At 44.0% G+C, this 23,892-nt stretch overlaps 1 protein-coding gene across 1 annotated transcript in view; it reads left to right on the top strand.

Moving 5' to 3' along the window:
• The window catches only part of LOC124596845 (putative inorganic phosphate cotransporter), a 56,924-nt gene extending 33,774 nt beyond the window's left edge, over positions 1–23,150 (top strand). The window contains exons 6-7 of the mRNA XM_047135899.1: positions 13,933–14,065; positions 22,879–23,150. Coding sequence (XP_046991855.1) covers positions 13,933–14,065; positions 22,879–23,150 — 405 coding nt within the window. The remainder of the gene's footprint in view (positions 1–13,932; positions 14,066–22,878) is intronic.
• Positions 23,151–23,892: the final 742 nt, after the last annotated feature.

The following is a 23,892-nucleotide window of genomic DNA, read 5'->3' as shown; positions in this document are numbered from 1 at the left end:
TAACATTAATTATCATTGTCATTCATTATCATTCATTGTCATTCATTATAATTCATTGTCATTCATTATCATTCATTATCATTTATTATAATTTATTATAATTTATTATTATTTATTATTATTTACCTGCCTCCACTAGAAAATTCCCTCCAAATTCAAATTCCTACACGATAATGGCTGCAAAACCTTACTTTTGTTCATTATCATTCATTAACATTCATTATCATTCATTGTCATTCATTATCATGTATTATCATTCATTATCATTCATTATCATTTATTAACTTTCATTATCATTCATTATCATTGATTATCATTTATTATCATTCATTATCATTTATTATTATAGGCCTACCTCCACTAGAAAAATGCGCCAAATTCAAATTCCAACACGATATTCTCTCAGAAACTGTACTTCTATGTATTATTATCACTTATTATTTATTCAGGATGTCCGATTTTCTCGGTGAGAAAGCCATTCTCCTTACATCCATAACAGAAATCTATCACAAGTTCTAATCCCCAACACCATAATTGATCACATGTACGAGCTTTCTCCGTTACTTATCTTTTTTCTCACTGGTAGCCTATCATAATCGCATCAAATAATAAACTGCACTTATAGTAACTTAATTCACGTCCTTTGATTTTCCAGGGGGGAAGGGACTGAAGACTTTATTTCAAGCAGTACAGTCATCACTTGTTCTCCAACACAGTCGGCACACACATCTTTGATATCGCAGTGCAGTCACCACGACGTCTGCGGTCCAACTGAATTAGTTCAAATCCTCGCCACCCCTGGTCAGCATGTTGAGACACTGTCTACACCTGTCACGTGAGGCGGCCGGCCACTAGCGAGAGGGGCGAGCCCAGCAATCGCTCCCACGTCGTAAACATGTTTTCGCTGGACACGTTGGAACTTGTCGAGTTTGACGTCACAGCGGCCCCTTGTCCGCTCACCACATGCATTCGTCGCCTCCACACGTTTCCCGCCAAAATTGACTCCCTCGGAGCTGAATCACACAACGGTCGGCCGTTTCCCTGCAACACTTCCGGCACCACGTTCAAACCTGTCGATGCCGACCTCACACAGCCATTCGCCACGTGTCTCTGTGCGAGCGAGAACGCAGTGCTACACTTTTGGCGGCAAAGTTTGCTCGACAGTGGAATCCGCTATGACTATATAAGAGCACGTTTGGACCGCACTAGAACGCCCGCTAATTGACTCACTCTCGCGCGCGCATAATAACTCTACAATCGCTGCGCCACTCCCCCTCTTACGTCACACACCCTCCATGCACGCAGCGGATATAGCCTTCTGTAAATACCTGGAAAATGACTCTTTATTTCAGACATTACGGTCATGCAGGTGTATTCCAAATGACTTCTCCATGCTCACACAGTGAAACTCCAGACCGCAGCTGACGTGCGCGCGGCCGGCTGAGCCCGCTCCCTGGCCGGCTGATGTCAAGCGATTTACGGTGCCCGTCCAGCCCCCACAGCCAGCGCGCCAAGTAGACAGCACCGCCACAAACGGTCAGTCGCACCCGCGAGCACTTAACACCGGACACGATGTTTCCTGTCGACCGTGAACCGTACAAAGGATACGTTTGGCGCCAGAGTTTGACTGACAGTGGAATCCACCATGACAATATAACAGTGCGTTTGCTCGTTGCGAGAACGCTCGCTAATTCACTCTCACCACCCCACTATATTAAATAATTCCATTTACAATTTCATATACATATTCAAACGTGTTCAACTGCCTAATATCAACTACTTTTCAAGAACCAGAACGCCACCTCCGCCTCCTCCTAAGAACCAGCGCCAATCTGCCAGTAAACAAAGCTCACTTTCGCTTCCGCCACCAACCTAAGAAAATTGCTTCAAACTAAGCCACCAGCACTCAACCTCTGCCTACTCGTTTCTGGTAAACGGAATGATTTTTCTACCGAGTTGGAAACTTCCTTGACGTCACAGCGCGCGATCGACCACGTAGTTCTGTCAGACAAAGAACGCTCTCACTAAGTTAACTGATCACCTGATTCTCATTATTCAGCCCACATGCCTCGATTATCTAATCCAGGATCTTGGCGAAAACACACGTCCGTACACATGAGCCATCGCACGCACCTAGCTTAGTACCTCCGCAAGTTAATGTAACTAATTCCACATGACTATTTAATTAGTCTGATCAATTAATTAACCTTTATGATGCGGAAAACTGACACGTCCACCTAGACTTGGAATCAATTTTCGCCACTGCCACACCCACCTGGACTTGAAATGAAATAGTTTAAGTCCCTACCGACCACCACGTCCTTTTACCGACCCATGTTTATTGGCTAACATGTACTAATGCTTGCTTCCGTTTACTAACGTGCACTAACATGTACTAACTCACATTAACTTATATCACATTCTATATATATAAATAAGCCAAGCTTCAATTCTGATGGTCAGTTCGTGTTTCGCTACCAAACACAAGAAAATTGTGGCAAACAAAGCCACTAACCTAAGTCACCTGTGATGACTCAAAATCGTCTGCTTTGCTCTCTCACTCACCACGAGCGCGAGACCGCCCACATCACAGTCTGCACCTTTATACTAGCGTCGGACATATCCATGTATAGATATTCTAGCTAAACTATGAACCTAATACTGTTGTTCAATCCACACGGTCTAGCACATGGCCAGAGCACACCCCCAGTAGCTAAGCTGAGAACATTGCTCGCTCTATCGTTAGTTAACCGCTGAGAGATGGAGATATGCTGCAATCACATCCCTCGCGCTCTCGTAGCTACTCACCTCAGCAATTCGATCTAACAATCCCTCCAAGTAGAAAAAATAACAACCAACTCGAACTCTCTCATATTCTATATCGTCCCACAAATACTTTACGTACATTTTATTTACGCATCGAGTATACCTATCACTCTCATACAAAAAACACTCATCCTGATATACCTGGTGTCATGTTGCACAGTCGCCAGACACGCAAACAGCTCCTAATTTCAGTGCACAATATCAAACTGCTCCTAAATAATGCAGTACACATAACTGTAAACACCATCAGTACTCGTAATCTGTCCAAATAACGCACAGCAAAGTAACTCAATAGATGCGCGCAACCAACCTATCACACATTAAGTCACACGTCCGACAGCTCTCAATTCGCTCAAAGGCCTCTGTTCGACCCTTCAAACATGACTTGATGACAGCCCCATTCACACCGAACACCTGAGAAATTCATATCACCTACACGCGGAACATGACTATCCAAGCCAGGCCACGCGAGTCATCTGTCACCGTCCTAACTCAGTGCGGTCCAACACAGATGTTAAGGCCACATTCCATTGCTCGCCGGCCTATGTGCGACACATTTCCACCTTCACGTCTGTTGTCAGAATAGCCGAGAGCGAGTTCACACACACACCGTCCGCACACATCCCAGCGCTTCTCTCCCCTCTCAATCTAACACGATCATTTGAAAATAAAAAAAAATAAAAAAATAAGAGCCCAGTCAACCTCTCCGAAATTGTATAGTGCCCCCAAAAATAGTTAACGCTCGCTTTCGTGTTTTCTAAGCTTATTTGTAAATTCAAATTCTTACCCTAACAGAACTTGTTCACCAAAATACACTGCTGGCCACCGTAAATGCAACACCAAGAAAGACAAGAGGTAGCACAACAAAATTTATTTTGTAGATAACATGTTGACCAAGTATCAAATGATTACGTTTACAGACAGTAGCCGCCATTGTTGGAGATCGCCGCTGCCACACGTCTCGGCATTGAGTCAAAGAGACGTTGGGTGTGTTCCTGGGGTACAGCAGCCCAAGCAGCTTCCACACGTTGCCAAAGATCATCTGGTGTGGCAGCTGGGGATGTAATCTGGGTCGCTCGTTGAGCAACCATGGACCACATGTTTTCTATCGGCGAAAGATCCGGAGAGCGAGCAGGCCAGGGAAACAATTCAATCTGGTTATTGACGAAGAACCTTTGGACAATGCGTGCCACGTGTGGTCGCGCATTATCCTGTTGAAATATGGCTGTAGCCGAGCCCTGAAGGTAAGGAAGGACAACTGGCTCCCAGCACCTCGGATATGTAGCGCCGGCTATTTAAAGTACCGGCAATGCGTACTAGAGGCGTGCGAGAGTAATATCCAATACCGCCCCATACCATAATACCCGGTGCAAGACCAGTGTGGCGGTGGATAATGCAGCTGTCCAGCATCCTCTCTCCATGGTGTCTCCACACTCGAATCCGACCATCGTGGTGCTGCAGACGGAAGCGTGCCTCGTCAGTAAAGACAACGTCATTCCATTCTGCCGTCCACATCCGTCTGCCATCACACCATTGGCGACCGAGTCGTCTGTGGTTCTGCGTCAATGGTAGACGAAGCAATGGACGTCTTGAGGACAGACCACTCTGCTGTAAACGGCGTCGAATGGTACGCGCAGACACTGGATGATGCGTTACAGACGCAATGTGCTGTGCTATGGTTCGGGATGTCACTGAGCGATCCGTCACTGCCATGCACACAATTTGCCTATCAGCACGTGCAGTGGTGCACCGAGGTGAATGCGATCGACCACGTCGGTCCGTCGTACCCTCCTGCATCCAACGGTCACATATCCGCATTACCGTTGTTTGGTTTCGTCCAACACGACTAGCGATTTCTCTGTATGATAATCCACCATCTCGGTAAGCCACTATCCTTCCTCTGTCGAACTCGGATACTTGATCAAACGATGTTCGCTGTTGTCTACGAGGCATAACTGATCGTCTTGTGAAACAACCACAAGGTAAAAACACGTGCCGAACGTACACTCGTCGAAATCGCCAAGCCTTAAATGGCGCTATGAGGTGGCGCCACAGGCGCGCGTGATGTGCGTCTGCGCTGAAATTCTAATCAGTTGCATATCTCATCGCTGCAAACCCATGGTGTAAATTTCACTTGATTCGGATGCTTCCTTCAGGGTGTTGCATTTACGGTGGCCAGCAGTGTAATACTGAATGCGCTCCTCCTACCTTTCCAGCTCTCAACATACGCAAATGTTCTCAACTCTCCTATATCCCAGCACAACCGATTAATCATTCTTATTCCTTCTTATCGAATTTACTGGTCTAATTTTCGAAGGACTCGTTATCAAAGTACCATCCTGCTTTTCTTTCTGATGCTTCCTGTCCATACTTTTACAGAGATCGCTAAATTACCTCCACATCCCCCCTCAATCTACACACACACACACACACAGACGGTCATCGTCTCTCCTCATCCCATAACATAAGCATTAGTAACTTTACAATCCATTATATACAAATCCTACACAATGTAAACCACATTAACTTTACAATACCCACTACATGTCCCAATTCTCTCAATTCCTAAGGAAGCAGTATGAACCTGCTCTTTCTTTCTACACACGCCACACTCAGCGGTAATCAGCCCTTCTGCATCAACGGACGGAAGTCCCTCTCAGAACTGTTCCACAAATTCGGCGATCGCTTCCCCTCAACACAAATGCGTTACTCTCTCTTCTTCTTCCTTGCCTTCTCGCTTTTTTTCTACAAACTTATCCAGACTCATAGACTACAAGAACACACCTTTTTTTTTCTAAGTACAGCATCCTTTAAACCACTCAATAACTAGAAACAAACAGACCAAAATATTATATTCGCACTCTCGAATACCGAAGTCGTTGATCTCATTATACTTATACAGTTAAATCTTACGATCGCGGTCTCATTTGATTGGCATTCCACAATGAGCTAAGTATCGGAAACACACTCTCTTGACCGCTGTTGCTCTGGAAATATCTCTACCGTCCTTACGACTTCCTCTCTACTCGTCACATAACATAATCAATATTAACTTTAGAGTGCAGTAGATACAAACGCTACACAATGTAAACCACATTAACTTCACAATACAGTATATACACATTTGACACAAAACAGTGCACTTATCCAGTATATCTCTACAGCATGCGAAAAAAATATTCTACCCCTACAGCGTCTATATACAGCAATGCTCCCCAATCCTAGGAAAGTGCCCGTCAACCTGTTCTCTCTACAGACCCAACACTCAGAGCTAATCTTCCCTCTTACATCAGCGGATCTAAGTCACCCTCAGAACTGTTTTTTACAAATTCGGTATCGTCCCCTCCTCAGCACAAACGCCTTACTGTCTCTCCTTCCTTATCTGTTCGCTTTTCTTCAGACATCCTCAGACTCATAGACTGCAAGAACACATGTAGTTTCTCCATAATATTACACCATTTTAGCTGTACTTCTCAATATCATGCACTAGGCTACACCCTACCGATCACTAGTTCATCATAATTCCCAAGATATAGACTTCAAATTAATTCTCTACAAACGCCGAACTTTATCTATGTGCAGCATGCTGTAAACCACTGACTAACTAGAAACTAACATACGCAAAATGATATTTCCACTCTCAAATACCGGTCTCAGTCATGTAACATTTTCGAGATCTTGGCTATAATTTACATGTCAACTAAGGTTTGTCCCAGGTCTAGACAACAGGCAAGCATGTATACAACACACCACAATCGATCTTCACTCAGTTAAATAAAGGAAGCAAATGTGCAGAAGTAGTCAACGGAACAATCTACATCCCATCTAATAACACTCCAACCCAATGGTCATTGCATGCATTATCCTGTTGGAATTCAAACTGCCCGCCATTTTTTTTTTTCTTCTGGAGGCTTAGGTTAGTGGACATAGCGCAATTGGGCTATTTTCCCACCAAAATTCAAACTTCCCTCAATTTTTTTCTGAAGGTTAGGTTAGTGGACGTAGCACAATTGGCCTATTTTCCCGCCAAAATTCGCCGTCTTGGATGTCGTCATGCACTGTTGCCAGGTCTACATGCCGCCATATTGGATGACGTCATCGCCGCCATCTTGAATAAATTTGGCAACAATGGAGAGTGGGGTGACGCGCCCCTTGTCCCCCTACTGTTGGCCCGTCCGACGTCCTACCCCCCTTAAACCTAACTAACCTAAGGACATCACACACACCAATGCCGAGGCAGGATTCGAACCTGCGACCGTAGCAGCCGCGCGGTTCCGGACTTAAGCGACTAGAACCGCTCGGCCACAGCGGCCGACTGCGTGTGCCTTTGCTAACAGTATGACGTCACCTGCAGCGACTCTCCTGGACTCGTGACCGTGTCGGTTGGATCCTAGACGACTGGAGAACCGTGGCCTAGTCAGATGAGTCTCGATTTCAGTTGGTCAGAAATTATGGTTGTGTTCGAGTGTGGCGCAGACCCCATGAAGCCATGGACTCAAGTTGTCGTCCAGCACTGTGTAAGCTGGTGGTGGTTCCATAATGGTGTAGGCTGTGTTTACTTGGAATGGACTGGATCTTCTAGCCCAACTGATACGATCATTGACTGGAAATGGTTATGTTCGGCTACTTGGAGACCAATTGCAGCCGTTCATGGACTTCATATTCGCAATCAATTTGTAGAACATTCTGGACAATTCGATCGAATGATATGGCCATGCTCATGTAATAAAACCTGATGGAGGCGACACTGCAGGTTTCAGTAAATTGCTTCTAGCAGGTGTTGCTGATGAAACTGTATCGTCCACATCTTGATTCGATGAAGTTGTGGTGGTGGTGTTCTCTGAAAGCTGCTCGCCCGGTGGGGTTTAAGTTGGGAGAGCTGTGTGTGGCTTTTCTGAAGGCTCTCCGTCTGTAACGTATGCGGGCTTCACTCTCTCTACATTGTTGTAGTTTTACTGTTTTGAAGTACTAAAAGTGTGCGAGCTGAGGTGTAATACGCGATATGGTCCAGTGTAGGGTGGAACAGCGTCAACACGTAAGCATATGTGCAACAACTGTAGAGGTCCTTGTGTAAAACTGTTTACTTGATGGCGTGACGGAATGAACTGTTGCATTGAGCACCGCAGTGTTTATGCGAATTCTTGCAAGACGCGGGCGGAGAGTGTCGTCCCTTCTTGGTTCTTTATTAGGTCGGCGGGACGCGAATTTGTTGTTCATACACTAAATGACTCGGGACTAAGTAAATATCTATTTTCACGAACTTCCAGAATGCTGGAATAGCTGTGAGGCAGCGATTTCTGTCAATCAGTACAACGAAAAACCAGTCCAAAGTTGCAATTTCATTTTTTTTTATTCTCTCAGTGACTAATTTGTGACTGGGACCCATTTTCAAATCGCATACAGGTAGCTCTGTATCTGTATGCGCTGTACTGTTCGTTTGCACATTCTTAGCATGGTTTTTGCATTTTCGAAAATACCATTTTTGACTATGTTGCGATGGATCGAAAATGGGTCCTGGTTCTAAACTAGTCAATGAGTGAATAACAAAAAAATGAAATTTGCAGCTTTGGACTGGTTTTTCGTTGTACCTGTATCTGTTTTTACAGTTGTCTTTAACTCCAGTAATAAACAGGTTTTGTGTCGGTCCAGGTACTTTCTTGGCCCATGAGTGCTGCTTAGAGTGTTCGATACAGTCGTTTCACGATCCTGTTACTCGCTGGCTGGTAGCTAGTACTTTTTAGTTAGGAGATGTCAGATAACTTTATGAGCTCGGTAAATAGTGAGCAGTCAAACTGACAAACGTGATCTGTAGTTACTGTTACCAGAACACCGAATCTGCCGATACATGTGCAGACGAAGACGAATTCTTTCGTGTGTCCTTGAGTGATGCATACCCTTCGTCCTTCCCCTCTGCCCCCGCCCCCCCCCCCCCCCCTCTTCCTCACTGTTTTCCCTTTCTCAATTTTGTCTCACTCTTTTAGCACCAGTAGTGTCAATGTCAAATTGCGGTTTGTTGCTTTATGTAACAACGCCATAAACCGGAGTGTCCGGCACTATTCCTCTTTTAGCGCACATATAGTGATTAAGTGCCACAGGGAAAGAGTGGAAAATTGCGTCGGCCTCCTCTATTAATACGGATAATGGTAACTTATCATGTGCTGCCAAACCACACTTTGTGTTGATGTCAAATCGTGCGTAATGGTTCTGAGAACAGCTTCTGACACACCTGCCGTCACGCTTCTGTTTCCGATGGTCTCTTCTTTCAGGATTAGTTGCATACGTTGTCCCTTAGGTACTGACTGGCGCTTCATTACTATGTCTCTAAAATTTTGGTACGACTGCTCCGAGGTGCGCTGCAGTACTGTGTCTCGTACCATTTTAACCAATTAGTCATCAATGTTGGCGATGATTGGGTTCAATTTGTCTTCGTTGTTACACACGCCACTTTGTTGGAAGATGACGAAGTATTCTGTCGGATGAGCTGCGAGAAAGTCGGCAGCCGTACTGAAGCTGTTGTAGTTGGTGACGTTGCATCTGGACTGTCCAGTAGCGACGAAATTGTTGGAAAAACCGCTGAAGTGTGATTATGTGGATGTTGGGTTTTTTCTTGTTTACAGGAAAGCTAGTATGGTTGTGAGTGTTGCTTCTCCATTTTCCAGGCGGCGTGGTAGTTACGCGGTGCAGAAGAACTAATTTTTACAAAATAGGGTCACCACTGTAGTACTACTCACTTTTACCTTACTATAAGTGACAGATAATCAGTAACAACTAATGGCTTTTATTGGAACTTACAGGACACATGAGAGATACATTGACTCACAAAATGCTTGTTTTTGCAATGCTCTTCTACATCTACATCTACGTGGATACTCTGCAAATCACGTTCAAGTGCCTGGCAGAGGGTTCATCGAACCACCTTCACAATTCTCTATTATTCCAATCTCGTATAGCGCGCGGAAAGAATGAACACCTATATCTGGCGGCCGGTGAGGCCGTGCGGTTCTAGGCGCTTCAGTCTGGAACCGCGTGACTGCTACGGTCACAGGTTCGAATCCTGCCTCGGGTATGGATGTGTGTGATGTACTTAGGTTAGTTAGGTTTAAGTAGTTCTAAAATCTAGGGGACAAATGACCATAGATGTTAAGTCCCATGGTGCTCTGAGCCATTTGGACCATTTTTTGGACACCTATATCTTTCCGTACGAGCTCTGATTTCCCTTATTTTATCTTTGTGATCATTCCTCCCTATGTAAGTCCGTGTCAACAAAATATTTTCGCATTCGGAGGAGAAAGTTGGTGATTGGAATTTCTTGAGAAGATTCCGTTCAATGGTTCAAATGGCTCTGAGCACTATGGGACTCAACATCTGAGGTCATCGGTCCCCTAGAACTTAGAACTACTTAAACCTAACTAACCTAAGAACATCACACACATCCATGCCCGAGGCAGGATTCGAACCTGCGACCGTAGCGGTCGTACGGTTCCAGACTGAAGTGCCTAGAACCGCTCGGCCACACGGCCGGCGAAGTTCCGTCGCAACGAAAAACGCCTTTCTTTTAATGATGTCCATCTCAAATCTTGTATCATTTTTGTGACACTCTCTCCCATATTTCGCGATAATACAAAACGTGCTGCCTTTCTTTGAACTTTTTCTTTTGCAGGTAACACACACTCTAAATCATTCTAGTCGACCTCTCACACTATAGATGTGCGTGAACAACAAGTCGCTACACTTACACAAGGGGTCTAGGCAGTTACAGAATGAGTGTCGGGTGCCTCACATTTCCTACATCAAGACGCATTTCCTCTCTCTCTCTGACGTCACGCTGCAGACTGGATTTTCTGCTGCTGTTGCCAAATGGTCTGAATATTCTTTGATGTTGAGTGTACATGTTTCTCAACACTTTTGCGACTGTTTATAAACCGTTTACTAACTGGCGGATAAAGGGAAATAGTTATTCTTGTGGGGCAGCCGGAACCGTACAAGTCCATTTTGAAAAATGAAGAAACCGCAGAAGATGGTGGATTTAGCAACTGATCTACGGTTTCTTAATTTTTTTTAAAAAGAAGGGAAATACGAAGTTATGTTTCTGAACAAATCCATCAGATATAAAATTAATTACAGATAAACAATGTCTGGTGAATTATGTAATACTGGTACGAGTTTGAGGTCTCTAACCCTGGTAGTAGTCATTCTACGGTCTGATCGCTTTGGGAGAAAGATGAAACTTTTCTCTGGTGACTTGCGATTGGTACACTATATTAGTGTTTGTACTGGGATGTGCTAAACACATCCTCAACAAAAAGCTTATAGAGTAAACTTTTGATAGGCATACAATTATTATCGTTTCAAGCTAAACAAAATTGTTGTAATGTATTGTAGCTTTTGGACGCGACTCCAATTTTTTTTGAAAGAGAAGTACTTCAATTATAATGCAGTTACGTTCGTGAACAGTACTTCACCTCCGTCTACCAATGAAGCACTCTCTCATGAGAGTATAACATATTATTCACAGATCAGGATTACATTCTTTCCTTCGTAACAGTGTCTGAGAGTTCATACACTGATTACAAACCTTGAAGGAAAGCTCAGAGGAAGAACAAAGTTTCCAGGGACGGCATCCAGCATAGTCTAAATGACCAACGGATGGTAATTTTAGAACTTCTTTCAATATTTTCACGGATATAACCTGCAGATCAAGATGTCGAAGATATGTAGCTCCATGATAAACACAGGATTAATTATGCGGGATGTAGAGCCACTTACATTACGGGTTTATCCAGTATGCAAGAGGCGTTCGGGGCCAAGTCTAAAACACTGATGAGGATGAGTACTACGTCATCCCCCACAGGTGAGCAACAGGAATGTATAGCAGAGGTAACGTGTAAGCGCTCTCTAAGATAAGTTGTCTACCCTGGTGAGATAAATCTCGCCGTAATGAGTACATTAAGTACGGACGTGTGAATTTTCTTAGATATTGGTTCAGAAACTGATGTAACCTTACCTCTGAAGTGAATAGTTCGGCCAACAGGGATCACACGTGCGCACTCATTGCACAGATGCGTCAGCAGTTCTATCCCTATGTGGTTCCCCTTGCTAACAGGTCAGCGATGTTGCTACTGCTGGCTCTTGCCTCAAGGTACTACTCTAGAGAGTGACGAGCCACAAATAGAGTAATTATTCTTGACTAATTTTTCGGACGCTGCTTGGAACTATTGGTGGGTACTCCTACATTTAGCTACAGTAGACTGGTTCACGGACGACAGATGAAATATGCTTTTCACTGCGAATTGTTTAGTCTCTAGACACTGCTTGCACGAACTAAGGACCAATGCAAATAAAAAAAATGAAAGAGTGTCGAATGTAAACTAGAGTTTTATAAACACAAGACAGAGCTGATTCCCATTCATTTATAGAGATCTTACAAGATGACTGAGTGGCTTGACATCTCTTTGAGGCTCCATAAACGTTAAACACCAACAATGGACTGCATTACTTTGTGCTTTGCGACAATTTTTCCGCGTTCTTCAACACTCATCAGTGCCGAAAATATGGATTATCTGCTACAGTAATAATAATACACCACTGGCCATTAAAATTGCAAGACCACGAAGATGACGTGCTACAGACGCGAAATTTAACCGACAGGAAGAAGATGCTGTGATATACAAGTGATTAGCTTTTCAGACCATTCACTCAAGGTTGGCGCCGGTGGCGACACCTACAACGTGCTGACATGAGGAAAGTTTCCAACCGATTTCTCATACACAAACAGCAGTGACCGGCGTTTCCTGGTGAAACGTTGTTGTGATGCCTCGTGTAAGGAGGAGAAATGCGTACCATCACGTTTCCGACTTTGATGAAGGTATGATTGTAGCCTATCGCGATTGCGGTTTATCATATCGCACCATTGCCGCTCGCGTTGGTCGAGATCAAATGACTGTTAGCAGAATATGGAATCGGTGGGTTCAGGAGGGTAATACGGAACGCCGTGCTGGATCCCAATGGCCTCGTATCACTAGCAGTCGAGATGACAGGCATTTTAGCCGCATGGCTGTAACAGATCGTGCAGCCACGTCTCGATCCCTCAGTCAACAGATGGGGACGTTTGCAAGACGACAACCATCTGCACGAACAGTTCGACGACGTTTGCAGCATCATGGACTATCAGCTCGGAGACCATGGCTGCGGTTACCCTTGACGCTGCATCACAGACAGGAGCGCCTGCTATGGTGTACTCAACGACGAACCTGGTTTCGGACGATCCCAGGTTCTGTATACAGCATCATGATGGTCACATCCGTGTTTGGCGACATCGCGGTGAACGCACATTGCAAGCGTGTATTTGTCATCGCCATACTGACGTATCACCCGGCGTGATGGTATGGGGTGCCATTGGTTACACGTCTCGGTCACCTCTTGTTCTCATTGACTGCACTTTGGACAGTGGACGTTACATTTCAGACGTGCTACGACCCAGGGCTCGACCCTTCATTCGATCCCTGCGAAACCCTACATTTCAGCAGGATAATGCACGACCGCATGTTGCAGGTCCTGTACGGGCCTTTCTGGATACAGAAAATGTTCGACTGCTGCCCTGGCCAGCGCATTCTTCAGATCTCTCACCAATTGAAAACATCTGGTCAATGGTGGCCGAGCAACTGGCTCGTCACAATACCCCAGTCACTATTCTTGATGATCTGTGATATCTAAGCTCTGTTTGACTCAATGCCCAGGCGTATCAAGGGCCTTATTACGCCCAGAGGTCGTTGTTCTGCGTACTGATTTCTCAGGATCTATACACCCAAATTGTGTGTAAATGTAATCTAATGTCAGTTCTAGTATAATATATTTGTGAAATGAAAACCCGTTTATCATCTGCATTTCTTCTTGGTGTAACAAATTTAATGGCCATTAGTGTAATAATAATAATAATAATAATAATAAAGTATGTCCTTTCTTTCAGTGTGATATGTTGCGGAAGTACTCAGTCCTTAAGGTTTTGTATGGCGCTATCAACAGGTTTTGACTTATGAGGTACTCTGTGCAATGCAAAAAGAATTTTCCCATTTTGCAGCTGAAATTTTATGATATGTGTTCTCGCAGAACGGGTTACTTTCTGCACTGCCGTACATCGCTAACATTGTCCTGAGTGTTGCCTGCAGCTGGATCGTCAACAGCGTAGAGAAGAAGCAAATCCTCAGCAGGGGGGCCTTAAGAAAGGTGATCAACTCCATTGGTAAGAAAGTATATGCAGATAACTATGTATTGCTGTCCGCACAAGAAGTCATTAATTTACAGGAAACAGAAATTATCAACAAACTCGAAAAGTTTATTTATTTATTAACCCGCTCTGATTAGGACCATCAGGCCCTGTCTTACATCGGACCAGGGTTTCACATATACAGTACCTTTTTTACATCATAGTTACCTAAGATGTAACAATTACAGTTACGACAAATAGTATGAAAATGTTCCATTAACTTAGATGTATGCAGTCAGGTGGTCGTCGAGAACCACCGATATTTCGAATAGAGCACACCCTGCCATTTTCAAGCCATAACTCTACCAAGCAAGCGATACGTAGGGGAATCTTGACACTTTTTGTCGGGTTGTGAGTAATGTTGGTGCTTCGACATGTTGTATAGTAAAGCACCTTGTTACTCCGTTGAGCTCTATAGCAGGTCGGTGGAGCATCACATTAAGAACTCGATTGATCTCTTACGTCGATTAGAGAAAATGTGATTAAATGAATGTGATATTATAGTAAGTTTGGACGTGGTCTCTCTCTCTCTTCACTCGCATTCCTCTCTGTGATTCGCTACGGGGGACTGAGGTTAGCTTCGACATGTGTTGAGTTCCATTCCATTCACTTTTTGTTGAATGACCAGTAATGTGAGCCTACAAATGGAAAGCTTGTTGTCTCCTATTATTGCCAATTTCTTTATAGAGGAACGTGTCTTGGAGTCGAAACTTTGAAACCTGCTCTTTTTTTCAGATATTGGACGATACTCTCGTTGTTTGGTCTCATAACAGTGAGAATTTCAACGACTTTTTAGCACACCTTAATTCTATCTGGCAGAATATTTCTTTGGCGATCGAGGTGGAATAGAATGACTGCTTTCCCTTCTTTGACGTGTTGATCAGGAGTAAGGCTGATTGTACGTTAGTTCATTCCCTAAATAGGAAGCCTACTCACACTGACTTGTATCTACAGACTCACAGCTGACACTATCCGGCTCAGCGTGAAGGGGTTCAAAATGGTTCAAATGGCTCTAAGCACTACGGGACTTAATATCTGAGGTCATCCGTCCCCTACACTTAGAACTTCCTAAACCTAACTAACCTAAGGACATCACACACATCTATGACCGAGACAGGATTCGAACCTGCGACCGTAGCAACAGCGCGGTTCCGGACTGAAGCGCCCAGAACCGTTCGGCCACAGAGGTCGTAGCATGAAGGGGTGCTTCGTACCTTGGTTCACAGGGATCATGCCATCTCGGACCCCGAGCATTGTCAGCTGAGTTAGCTCATCTTAAGGTCACCTTTCGTCAGAATGGTTTGAGTGAAAGACAGATCAGACGTATGTTGCGATGTCGACCAACTGTTCACCGGGTGAGTGATGATAATACCGAGGTGGCACCTTAAGCAAGAGTATTTCGAACAGGACTTGTCGTATTTTCGGAAATTATGATGTGAAATGTGTTATTCGACCACCATCTAAAACCAGAGTCCTTTTAGGTTCCGTAAAGAATGTTCTTGCTTTACGTAATACTGGTGTCTACCGTATTCCATGGCGTTTTGGCATGTCATGTATTGGTCAGAGTATCAGAACTATGGAGAACCGGTATACTGAACATAAGCGGCACATACCCTTGTTGTTGTTGTTGTCTTCAGTCCTGAGACTGGTTTGATGCAGCTCTCCATGCTACTCTATCATGTGCAAGCTTCTTCATCTCCCAGTACTTACTGCAACCTATATCCTTCTGAATCTGCTTAGTGTATTCATCTCTTGGTCTCCCACTACGATTTTTACCCTCCACGCTGCCCTCCAACGCTAAATTTGTGATCCCTTGATGCCTCAGAACATGTCCTACTAACAGGTCCCTTCTTCTTGTCAAGTTGTGCCACAAACTTCTCTTGTCCCCAATTCTATTCAATACCTCCTCATTAGTTATGTGGTCTACCTATCTAATCTTCAGCATTCTTCTGTAGCACCACATTTCTATAGCTTCTATTCTCTTTTTGTCTAAACTATTTATCGTCCATGTTTCACTTCCATACATGGCTACGCTCCATACAAATACTTTCATAAACGACTTCCTGACACTTAAATCTATACTCGATGTTAAAAAATTTCTCTTCTTCAGAAACGCTTTCCTTGCCATTGCCAGTCTACATTTTATATCCTCTCTACTTCGACCATCCTCAGTTATTTTGCTCCCCAAATAGCAAAACTCCTTTACTACTTTAAGTGACTCATTTCCTAATCTAATTCCCTCAGCATCACCCGATTTAATTCGACTACATTGCATTATCCTCGTTTTGCTTTTGTTGATGTTCATCTTATATCTTCCTTTCAGGACACTGTCCATTCCGTTCAACTGCTCTTCCAAGTCCTTTGCTGTCTCTGACAGAATTACAATGTCATCGGTGAACTTCAACGTTTTTATTTCTTCTCCATGGACTTTAATACCTACTCCGAATTTTTGTTACTCTTACAACAGCCAAAACAATCCGCTCTTGCAGAACACTGTCGTGACTCATTTCATCCTAAGGAACAACACTGAGATTCTGGCACGCACTTCCAGCTGTTAGGAAAGTGTTTTTAGGGATGCAGTTGAAATCAAATTAGCATGTAAACTTATAAATGGAGGTGGTAGTTTTTCTTTCAATTCTATTGGAACCCTGTCCTCTCCGTTACCAAAAAGAGTGAGGGCCTGAGTTAATGCTATCTCACCCGTTGCTGATTAATTTCACTATCGATAACTTCTAACGTCGGTAATCTTTGGATTTTGTAATGCCGCTAGTGTTTACAGCATGTGCGTGTGCGTTATCTATATGGAGACCGAGGCTTTAAATTCCCTTGCACAAAGCTTATTTGCTGCAGTTATGCCTTGAAAATGGTAGAGTGCGCTCCAGTCGAAATACTGGCGGTTGTCGACGCATCAGCCGGCTGCATTCCCCTAAAGTTATTTGAACACTGTATACACCGGGGGAAACTCAGAAACATATTAAAATGATTTGTGTGTCTGCAGTGACAGTACGAGAAAAAGTTGGTTCTACCTAACGCATACACAGATGATGTTATAAGGAAAGGTGTAAAAAATAAATGAAATGGTAGCTAAGGAAACATTTCAAAATACATTAGGAGGTGCAACACCAGAAAGCATAGCAAATAATGAAAATTTTTCTTAATGCGTGTATGCAGTACAGTAAGATGAATACATGATTCAATTTGTAGGTGATATTTAGGGTAGAAAGGGTGCGCAACTTAATACTCGGAACTGCCTTAACAGCTACGTCTCCAACCCAGCTGGACATCACGTCGAAGTGAGCTTGGGTGACAGATATGGTTACGTCACTGCTTGCCGCTTCAATCAGTGGCTGGCGAGCGATGGTGAGCCTATCTCTCGCAAACCCACGACCAGATGTTTTCAATGGGCGGGAGATCTGGAACAGTTCTTAGCTCGGGAAAGAGTCGAATAAAATCTGCGGGTCTGGCCCAATTTTTTTTTTTTTTACCTGCAACCAGGGGCGATCGCGAAGCGTACCCAGTGATATTCAGATACGATCGCGTTAGGTCCAAGACCTGTATGACGACGACGCGAGCAATCTAGGAAACTTAGGTCTCCATAAAACTTCCACAAACGGTACGTCTATCGTGATGCTGCGCAATGAAGTTGGGTTCTTCTTAAGACATGGCGCCATCAATGCCAGCGCACATTTCACTGCTGTCGAATCAAGGGAAACTACAACAATGGTGACCTTGCTGTCAGTCTGTGGTGTTCCAAAGGTCGTCACGCTGTCAGTGAGGATATTCGCCATGGGCGCCTTCTTGCTTACTGGAGTGGGTGTAGCTGATGGCTGGGTTTGGCCCTGGTCTGGTGACTGACAAGACGTGCAAGTGGGAAGGTGCTACGTCGCGCCAACAATTGGGTCTGTAGAAGGCAGATAATGGCGCGTCCTCTCAGAGTGTACCTTAGGGACTGGGTGAAGAAGGGTGCTCAGATGTCTCAATAAGCTCCCGCTGGACAAGGCTGGCATCAACCTTTCATCATCCATGCAGTCTCCCCAGGAACCTGGTTTTATTGCACCGCCAGGTAACTGACTTCAGATCTTGAGCATGGTTGTGGCTGGGGAGGTGTAGCTGGGCGAGGAAATCATCAGGTGCACTGCCTGAGGTTATGGATGAATAAGTATTTTACCCAGTAACCTCCCCCCCCCCCCCCCCCCCATCAGGTGGGACCAGGGTTGGGGACCAGGGCCATAGTTTGAGATGCTGGGCCACATTAACGTGGGAGTCACTAGTAATGAAATGCCACAATGTCACCTCTTCAACTGTGCGGCGATTACCCTTAAAACCGTCTCTTATGCACTCAATCGTCAGATTACTGGAATAAAAGGTGGTCTCGATAGAGATATCATTGCAGTAGAGACTCATGTTGAAGACCTTGGCAGTTACTGATCACACACAATGAGAACTTGAATAGTGTGGTTGGTAAACACCATACGAGCAAGTGGAATATCTGTTAGAGTTGTCGGTTCATGAGGTGGCGTGAACCAAAACCCAGATCCTTTGCTTTTGCGCAGTATTCATAATTAATTTGCGTTATCCACATTTAATGGCTGTCTAATATATATTATTAACTCTTCAGGTACAGAATTTGTCTCTGGCCAGGGAGTCATGTGGTAACTGCTGGGGTAGTTGTCTGAGGTATTGGTCTACATGTGGTGTACTGCTCTCATATCCAGGAAAAACAGAACAGCTTGAATAACTGTAGATAGGACGTTCACATTCACAGGACATGTACATCAGTACATTATACAGAAATGGTTCTCATTTCAGTCACCTTGGTCAGCACGTGTCCTGTTGCATAGTAGGGTTAGCGTCCGCCATGGGCCCTGGCAACTTGTTCCATGCATCAAGGCACCGACGCCTATAAGGTGCGTATAGCATCCTATGGTATAACCATCCATGCTGCATTCACCTGCTTCGAAAGTTGATCTGTGGTGGTTCGCATCTGGGTCACAGCACTGCACCTACAATTTCACCATATCCCACAGATTTTCGCTTGATCTGGCGGTCCAGGGCAAAAGGCTGACATCCCGTGACACCAAGAAGGCGCGAGTTCGTGCAGCAGCACGCTGTAATACATTGTGTTACTGAAAAATGGCGTCTGGGTGTTGTGCACAGAGGGTATGGCTATGGGTCGCAGGATGTCTTTCAAGTACGTCACACTGATCATAGTGCCCTGGACATGCACTAACTGCGATTTGTGGTTGTACCAATGGCACAGCACACCATAAGATCTTGGCACTGTATGTCTTGGGGGAATGCAGTCGCTGTGATACCTCTCTCCCTTTCTGCGGCAAACCAAAATGCGGCCATCATTTTCAAATAACCAGAACCTGTATTCGTCCAAAACCACTGTCTGATACCATACCTGTCTTCAGTGACGTCGTTCCATACACCGTTGTCGTCTAGCATGTTTCTGCACATTCGTCAGAGGTAGGTGGAGAAATGAACGAATCGCACGTACCCCATGCCGTAATAAACGGCGACGGACTGTCACAACTGATAGTGTACGATGTGTTCCACTGTTGCACCAGAGCCAAGGAGGACGCGGATCTGTCCTGCAATGCCATTCGCATGACGTGTCGATCATCTCAGGGGTTGGTGTGGGTGATATGACCTGACCCATCTCATCATGTTCTAGCGCCTTCCGTGAATCATTCTGCACACACCCGTTGTACTGCCGAAACATTCAACCCACACGAGCAGCAACTTCCCAGATGGATGTACCACATTCTCTCACGCCAATAATGCATGCTCTTTCAAATTCACTGATTTGACGGTACGGGTCGCGCATTCGTCTGCAGCGCATCCTTCATGTCTCTTCAAGGCACATTGATCCATTACCTTCGTTTTATAGCGACAACTAGAGCCGTAGGCACAATTTACCGATAGGTGCTGATGGACGCGATCTTGGTGTTGAACCTAAACCCGCGGGACGTCATTGTTCAAATACTATTCATTTCTGCATAGTGTACTAATGTACATGTCTAGTGAATATGTAAGTCCGGTCTCTAGGCTTTCAAGGTATTCCGTTTTCTCTGAACGTGTGTGTAGTGTCTGAGTTTTCTATGAGAAATGCAGTGAGCGCCTTTGCAGTCTACATGGCAGTTACCATAGAACTGCCTGAGACTTCCCTATGACTGGTTTCCGCGTAACGAGCATTCTCAGTCACTATGAGATGTGCAGTGGAGGATCTGAATCAAAATGTGCTTGGCGGCTACTTGTCAAATGTGGTGGGACAAAACACTGACACGAGTAGTAATAGACTCAGTTCCAAGTCAGGCCCGTCCGGGGCATCGTGCCATGACTAGAGCCTGTGGTTGAGTTAGGCATAGCTGGATAAAACTATTGACCCTGAGGGTGCCTGCTCTCGACAGTGAGTAGGCCTGACCAACTGTGGATTCAGCTTTCCACAGGCTACAGATTCAATCACGTTGGCCACAGTACAGATACCGAACCTGAGTGATCGCCTACATGACGCCCCGTCATCATCGGCACTCGTGCGTGTTGTTCTAAAAGCCTCTGCGTGGTAACACGCACTCCTCAATCCACAGTCTGAACCCCAAGGAGTGAGATTAGTTTTTCCGAGCCCTGACCTACCGTTCGTGGTGGAACTAGATAAGTGGAGTCATTTCATACTGATACTATCAGAAGCAACAAATACGGGCTATCTACTGTATGACAGTCAGCTGACTCATAGCTGACTTTTTGATGATGAAGTGCCATTCCCTAAGGGGATGCAGTTGAATGTCTGAAAGGATACTTGTCTTGCTTGCAAAACAAAGTACGAGTACCTGAAGTGTCTGTATGTCCTTCAGGGCCAAGTGTACAAGATGTCTATCTTCACGGTCGCTGGTTGCGTGGGGTCGCTGAGATCCTGCATGACACTGAGCATGGTCCACCTGAATCCATAATTTCCATTTTTGCATGACAATCGCAGCATCGCAACTACACGAGAAGCAATATCGCATAACGATAAACCGATTTTATGCTAATTCCGACATAAGCCATGTTCTCGTAAACAACCAACATGTAAATGGAGTTAGAAACCTGATATGTAATCTTTACTTATTTTTAGGGTGTAGATGACGTTATTCCTACCTACTTCACGCAGTAGCGCTGAGACGTTATCATTTACACATCCAAGCATGCAGTATGCTTTCTGTTCATTTTAAATATGTTGTGCGCCTTCTCCATGATGCTGCAGTTGTAATGCCCAGTGGGTAAACGCAAATCAGTGGTTGAGAGCACTGCACTGGAAGGATAGTGTAAATAGGGTAACGCGACGTTTTTTATTCGATACTTCAGTTTTGGGACGGATTTTAGAATCACATAAAGGAATGGATGCTATAGACCGCCATAAGCAGTTTTTGCCATTTTCTGCAGTTCCTGTTGTTGCTGGACATGAGATTGTCTTTTGCATAGCTTTTGTAAATATTTCTTATTATACTCATTTAAGTGTTAGACAATATATTTAAGCTCCTTGGAATATATTGTTAATTTTTCAGTTACAGAATTTTATTGTGAGTAAAATGATATATAACTTTAGAGTTATTAATGTAACATTCTGCCAGCTAAGCCATACTTCGTCGATCATGAACCATCTTGCACCTTGAAACAGATTGCCTTTTACCATGGAATATGCAGTACTTGCAAATGAACTGAACATTTTTAATACCTTAATGATTTTACCTGTCTTGAAAATGGAAATTGGTTATGGTTTCCAATAGCTTCTATTTCAAAATTTACCTACTTTTAAGCTGTATCTCGTATTTGGTAATACTCAAACTTAATTTGATTTAATTGAGTGATTATTGGTGTGTAGCAGAGTAATAATACAACAGATAGAGTATTAAATGCAGAACTGAATAAATTTTCTCGAGTGTTGTGCTTTTAAAATTCCACCGATTATTTGTTCATAGCCATGTAGTACCTTGGAATATATTTTCACATTTGGAAAAACCTTAATTTTCCGAAGTAATTTTTGTAATTTCAGAAAAAAGACTGGAGCGCGTACAAAGTGAATGCTTTCTTTTGAAATTGAATAAGAAAACATAATAAACTTCTATTATAGGGTTGGCTAGAAGCAAAAGTCAGAAATGTGACCCACAGTAGAACATACTCCCCTATGAATTCGTTTTATGTGAGATGTTATGAGTTTGCTGTAAACAAAAATGCGAAATAAAGTTTAAAACATTGACACCTCCAAATGTAGAGGTAGATGACACAAGTAAAACAATAAAAATATTAAGTGAATTATTTAAAAACATCAACAGGTGATTCAAGATAATGCTCAATAAATATAGTGTTCGAATCTCAAATAGAGCCGGCCGCGGTGGTCGAGCGGCTCTAGGTGCTCAGTCCGGAACCGCGCCGCTGCTACAGGTTCGAATCCTGCCTCGGGCATGGATGTGTGTGATGTCCTTAGCTTAGTTAGTTTTAAGTATTTCTACTTCTAGGGGACTGATGACCTCAGATGTTAAGTCCCATAGTGCTCAGAGCCATTTGAACCTTTTTTTTTTTAATCTCAAATTGAAACAGTTCCAATTTTCCAATATCCGTGAAATATTGTATTGTATTATTTCACCGACCAGGAAGTCAGCACTAACGTAAATCAAGAACTCTACTTCGAGAAGTTACATCTCATGTAAACCACTTATTGCTTTCCGTAAGAGCCACCGCTTATTTCTTTAATAAGGTCACATTTATCTTTTCTGAAATTGTAAAATAGTATTCGGTGTATGTTCCAGGTTACTGGTTTCCAGCCGTGACTTTAGTAGCCCTCGGCTTCATCCCAGTGGGGGACCCAACAGCAGCTGTGATCTTGCTGACTGTCACCATCGGTGTCAATGGTGTCGCTGTCATGGGTTTCACGATGAACCTTATCGACATCGCACCGAACTTCTCTGGCCTCATGATGGGTGTTACTGACTGTATCGGGACACTGACGTCCATCGCTGCACCACTCTACGTGGGTGCTATAGTCAAGGAGAACGTAAGTACAAAGGGCCTCCCAGAGTAAAATTCAATTTCGGCTCCATTTCGGAATCAGTTTCTCAGTTCAAATATTTTTAACCCTATAATCAACAATATAGTCCACGGGCAACCCCGGTTTCCATCAGCTATTGTAGGAGTGCTAGAAGTCCCAACGTATTTAAAATGACATTGTACTATCAGTCATCCGTTAGCTTGGCACAGTTGGCAGCTGCTCTCTTATTGGTAGTGGGGCATATCGTCACAAGATGGCAATTATACGGCAGGTTGCAAGAGAACTGAGAGATGCTGGATGCCACGTGCATTTTTTCTGGTTTGACCGCGAGCGAGGGGTAACTTTCATGCAATCTTTCTCAGTTAACTTTTATAGAGCATATATAGACGAAAGGAGAAAATATAAAAATGCAGTAAATGAAGCAGGCAAAAAGGAATACAAATGAGATTGACAGGAAGTGCAAAATGGCTAAGCAGGGATGGTTAGAGGACATATGTAAGGATGTAGAGGCTTATCTCACTAGAGGTAAGATAGATACTGCCTACAGGAAAATTAAAAACACATTTGGAGAAAAAACAACCACTTGCATGAATATCAAGAACTCAGATGGAAACCCAGATCTAAGCAAAGAAGGGAAAGCAGAAAGGTGGAAGGAGTATATAGAGGGCTATACAAGGGCGATGTTCTTGGGGACAATATTATAGAAATGGTAGAGAATGTAGATGAAGATGAAGTGGGAGATATGATACTGCCTGAATAGTTTGACAGAGCACTG

This window comes from Schistocerca americana, chromosome 1, assembly GCF_021461395.2.
Source record: "Schistocerca americana isolate TAMUIC-IGC-003095 chromosome 1, iqSchAmer2.1, whole genome shotgun sequence".
NCBI classification, from domain to species: domain Eukaryota; kingdom Metazoa; phylum Arthropoda; class Insecta; order Orthoptera; family Acrididae; genus Schistocerca; species Schistocerca americana.
The sequence above is the reverse complement of the archived record's forward strand: the minus strand, read 5'-3'. Positions and strand labels throughout refer to the sequence as shown.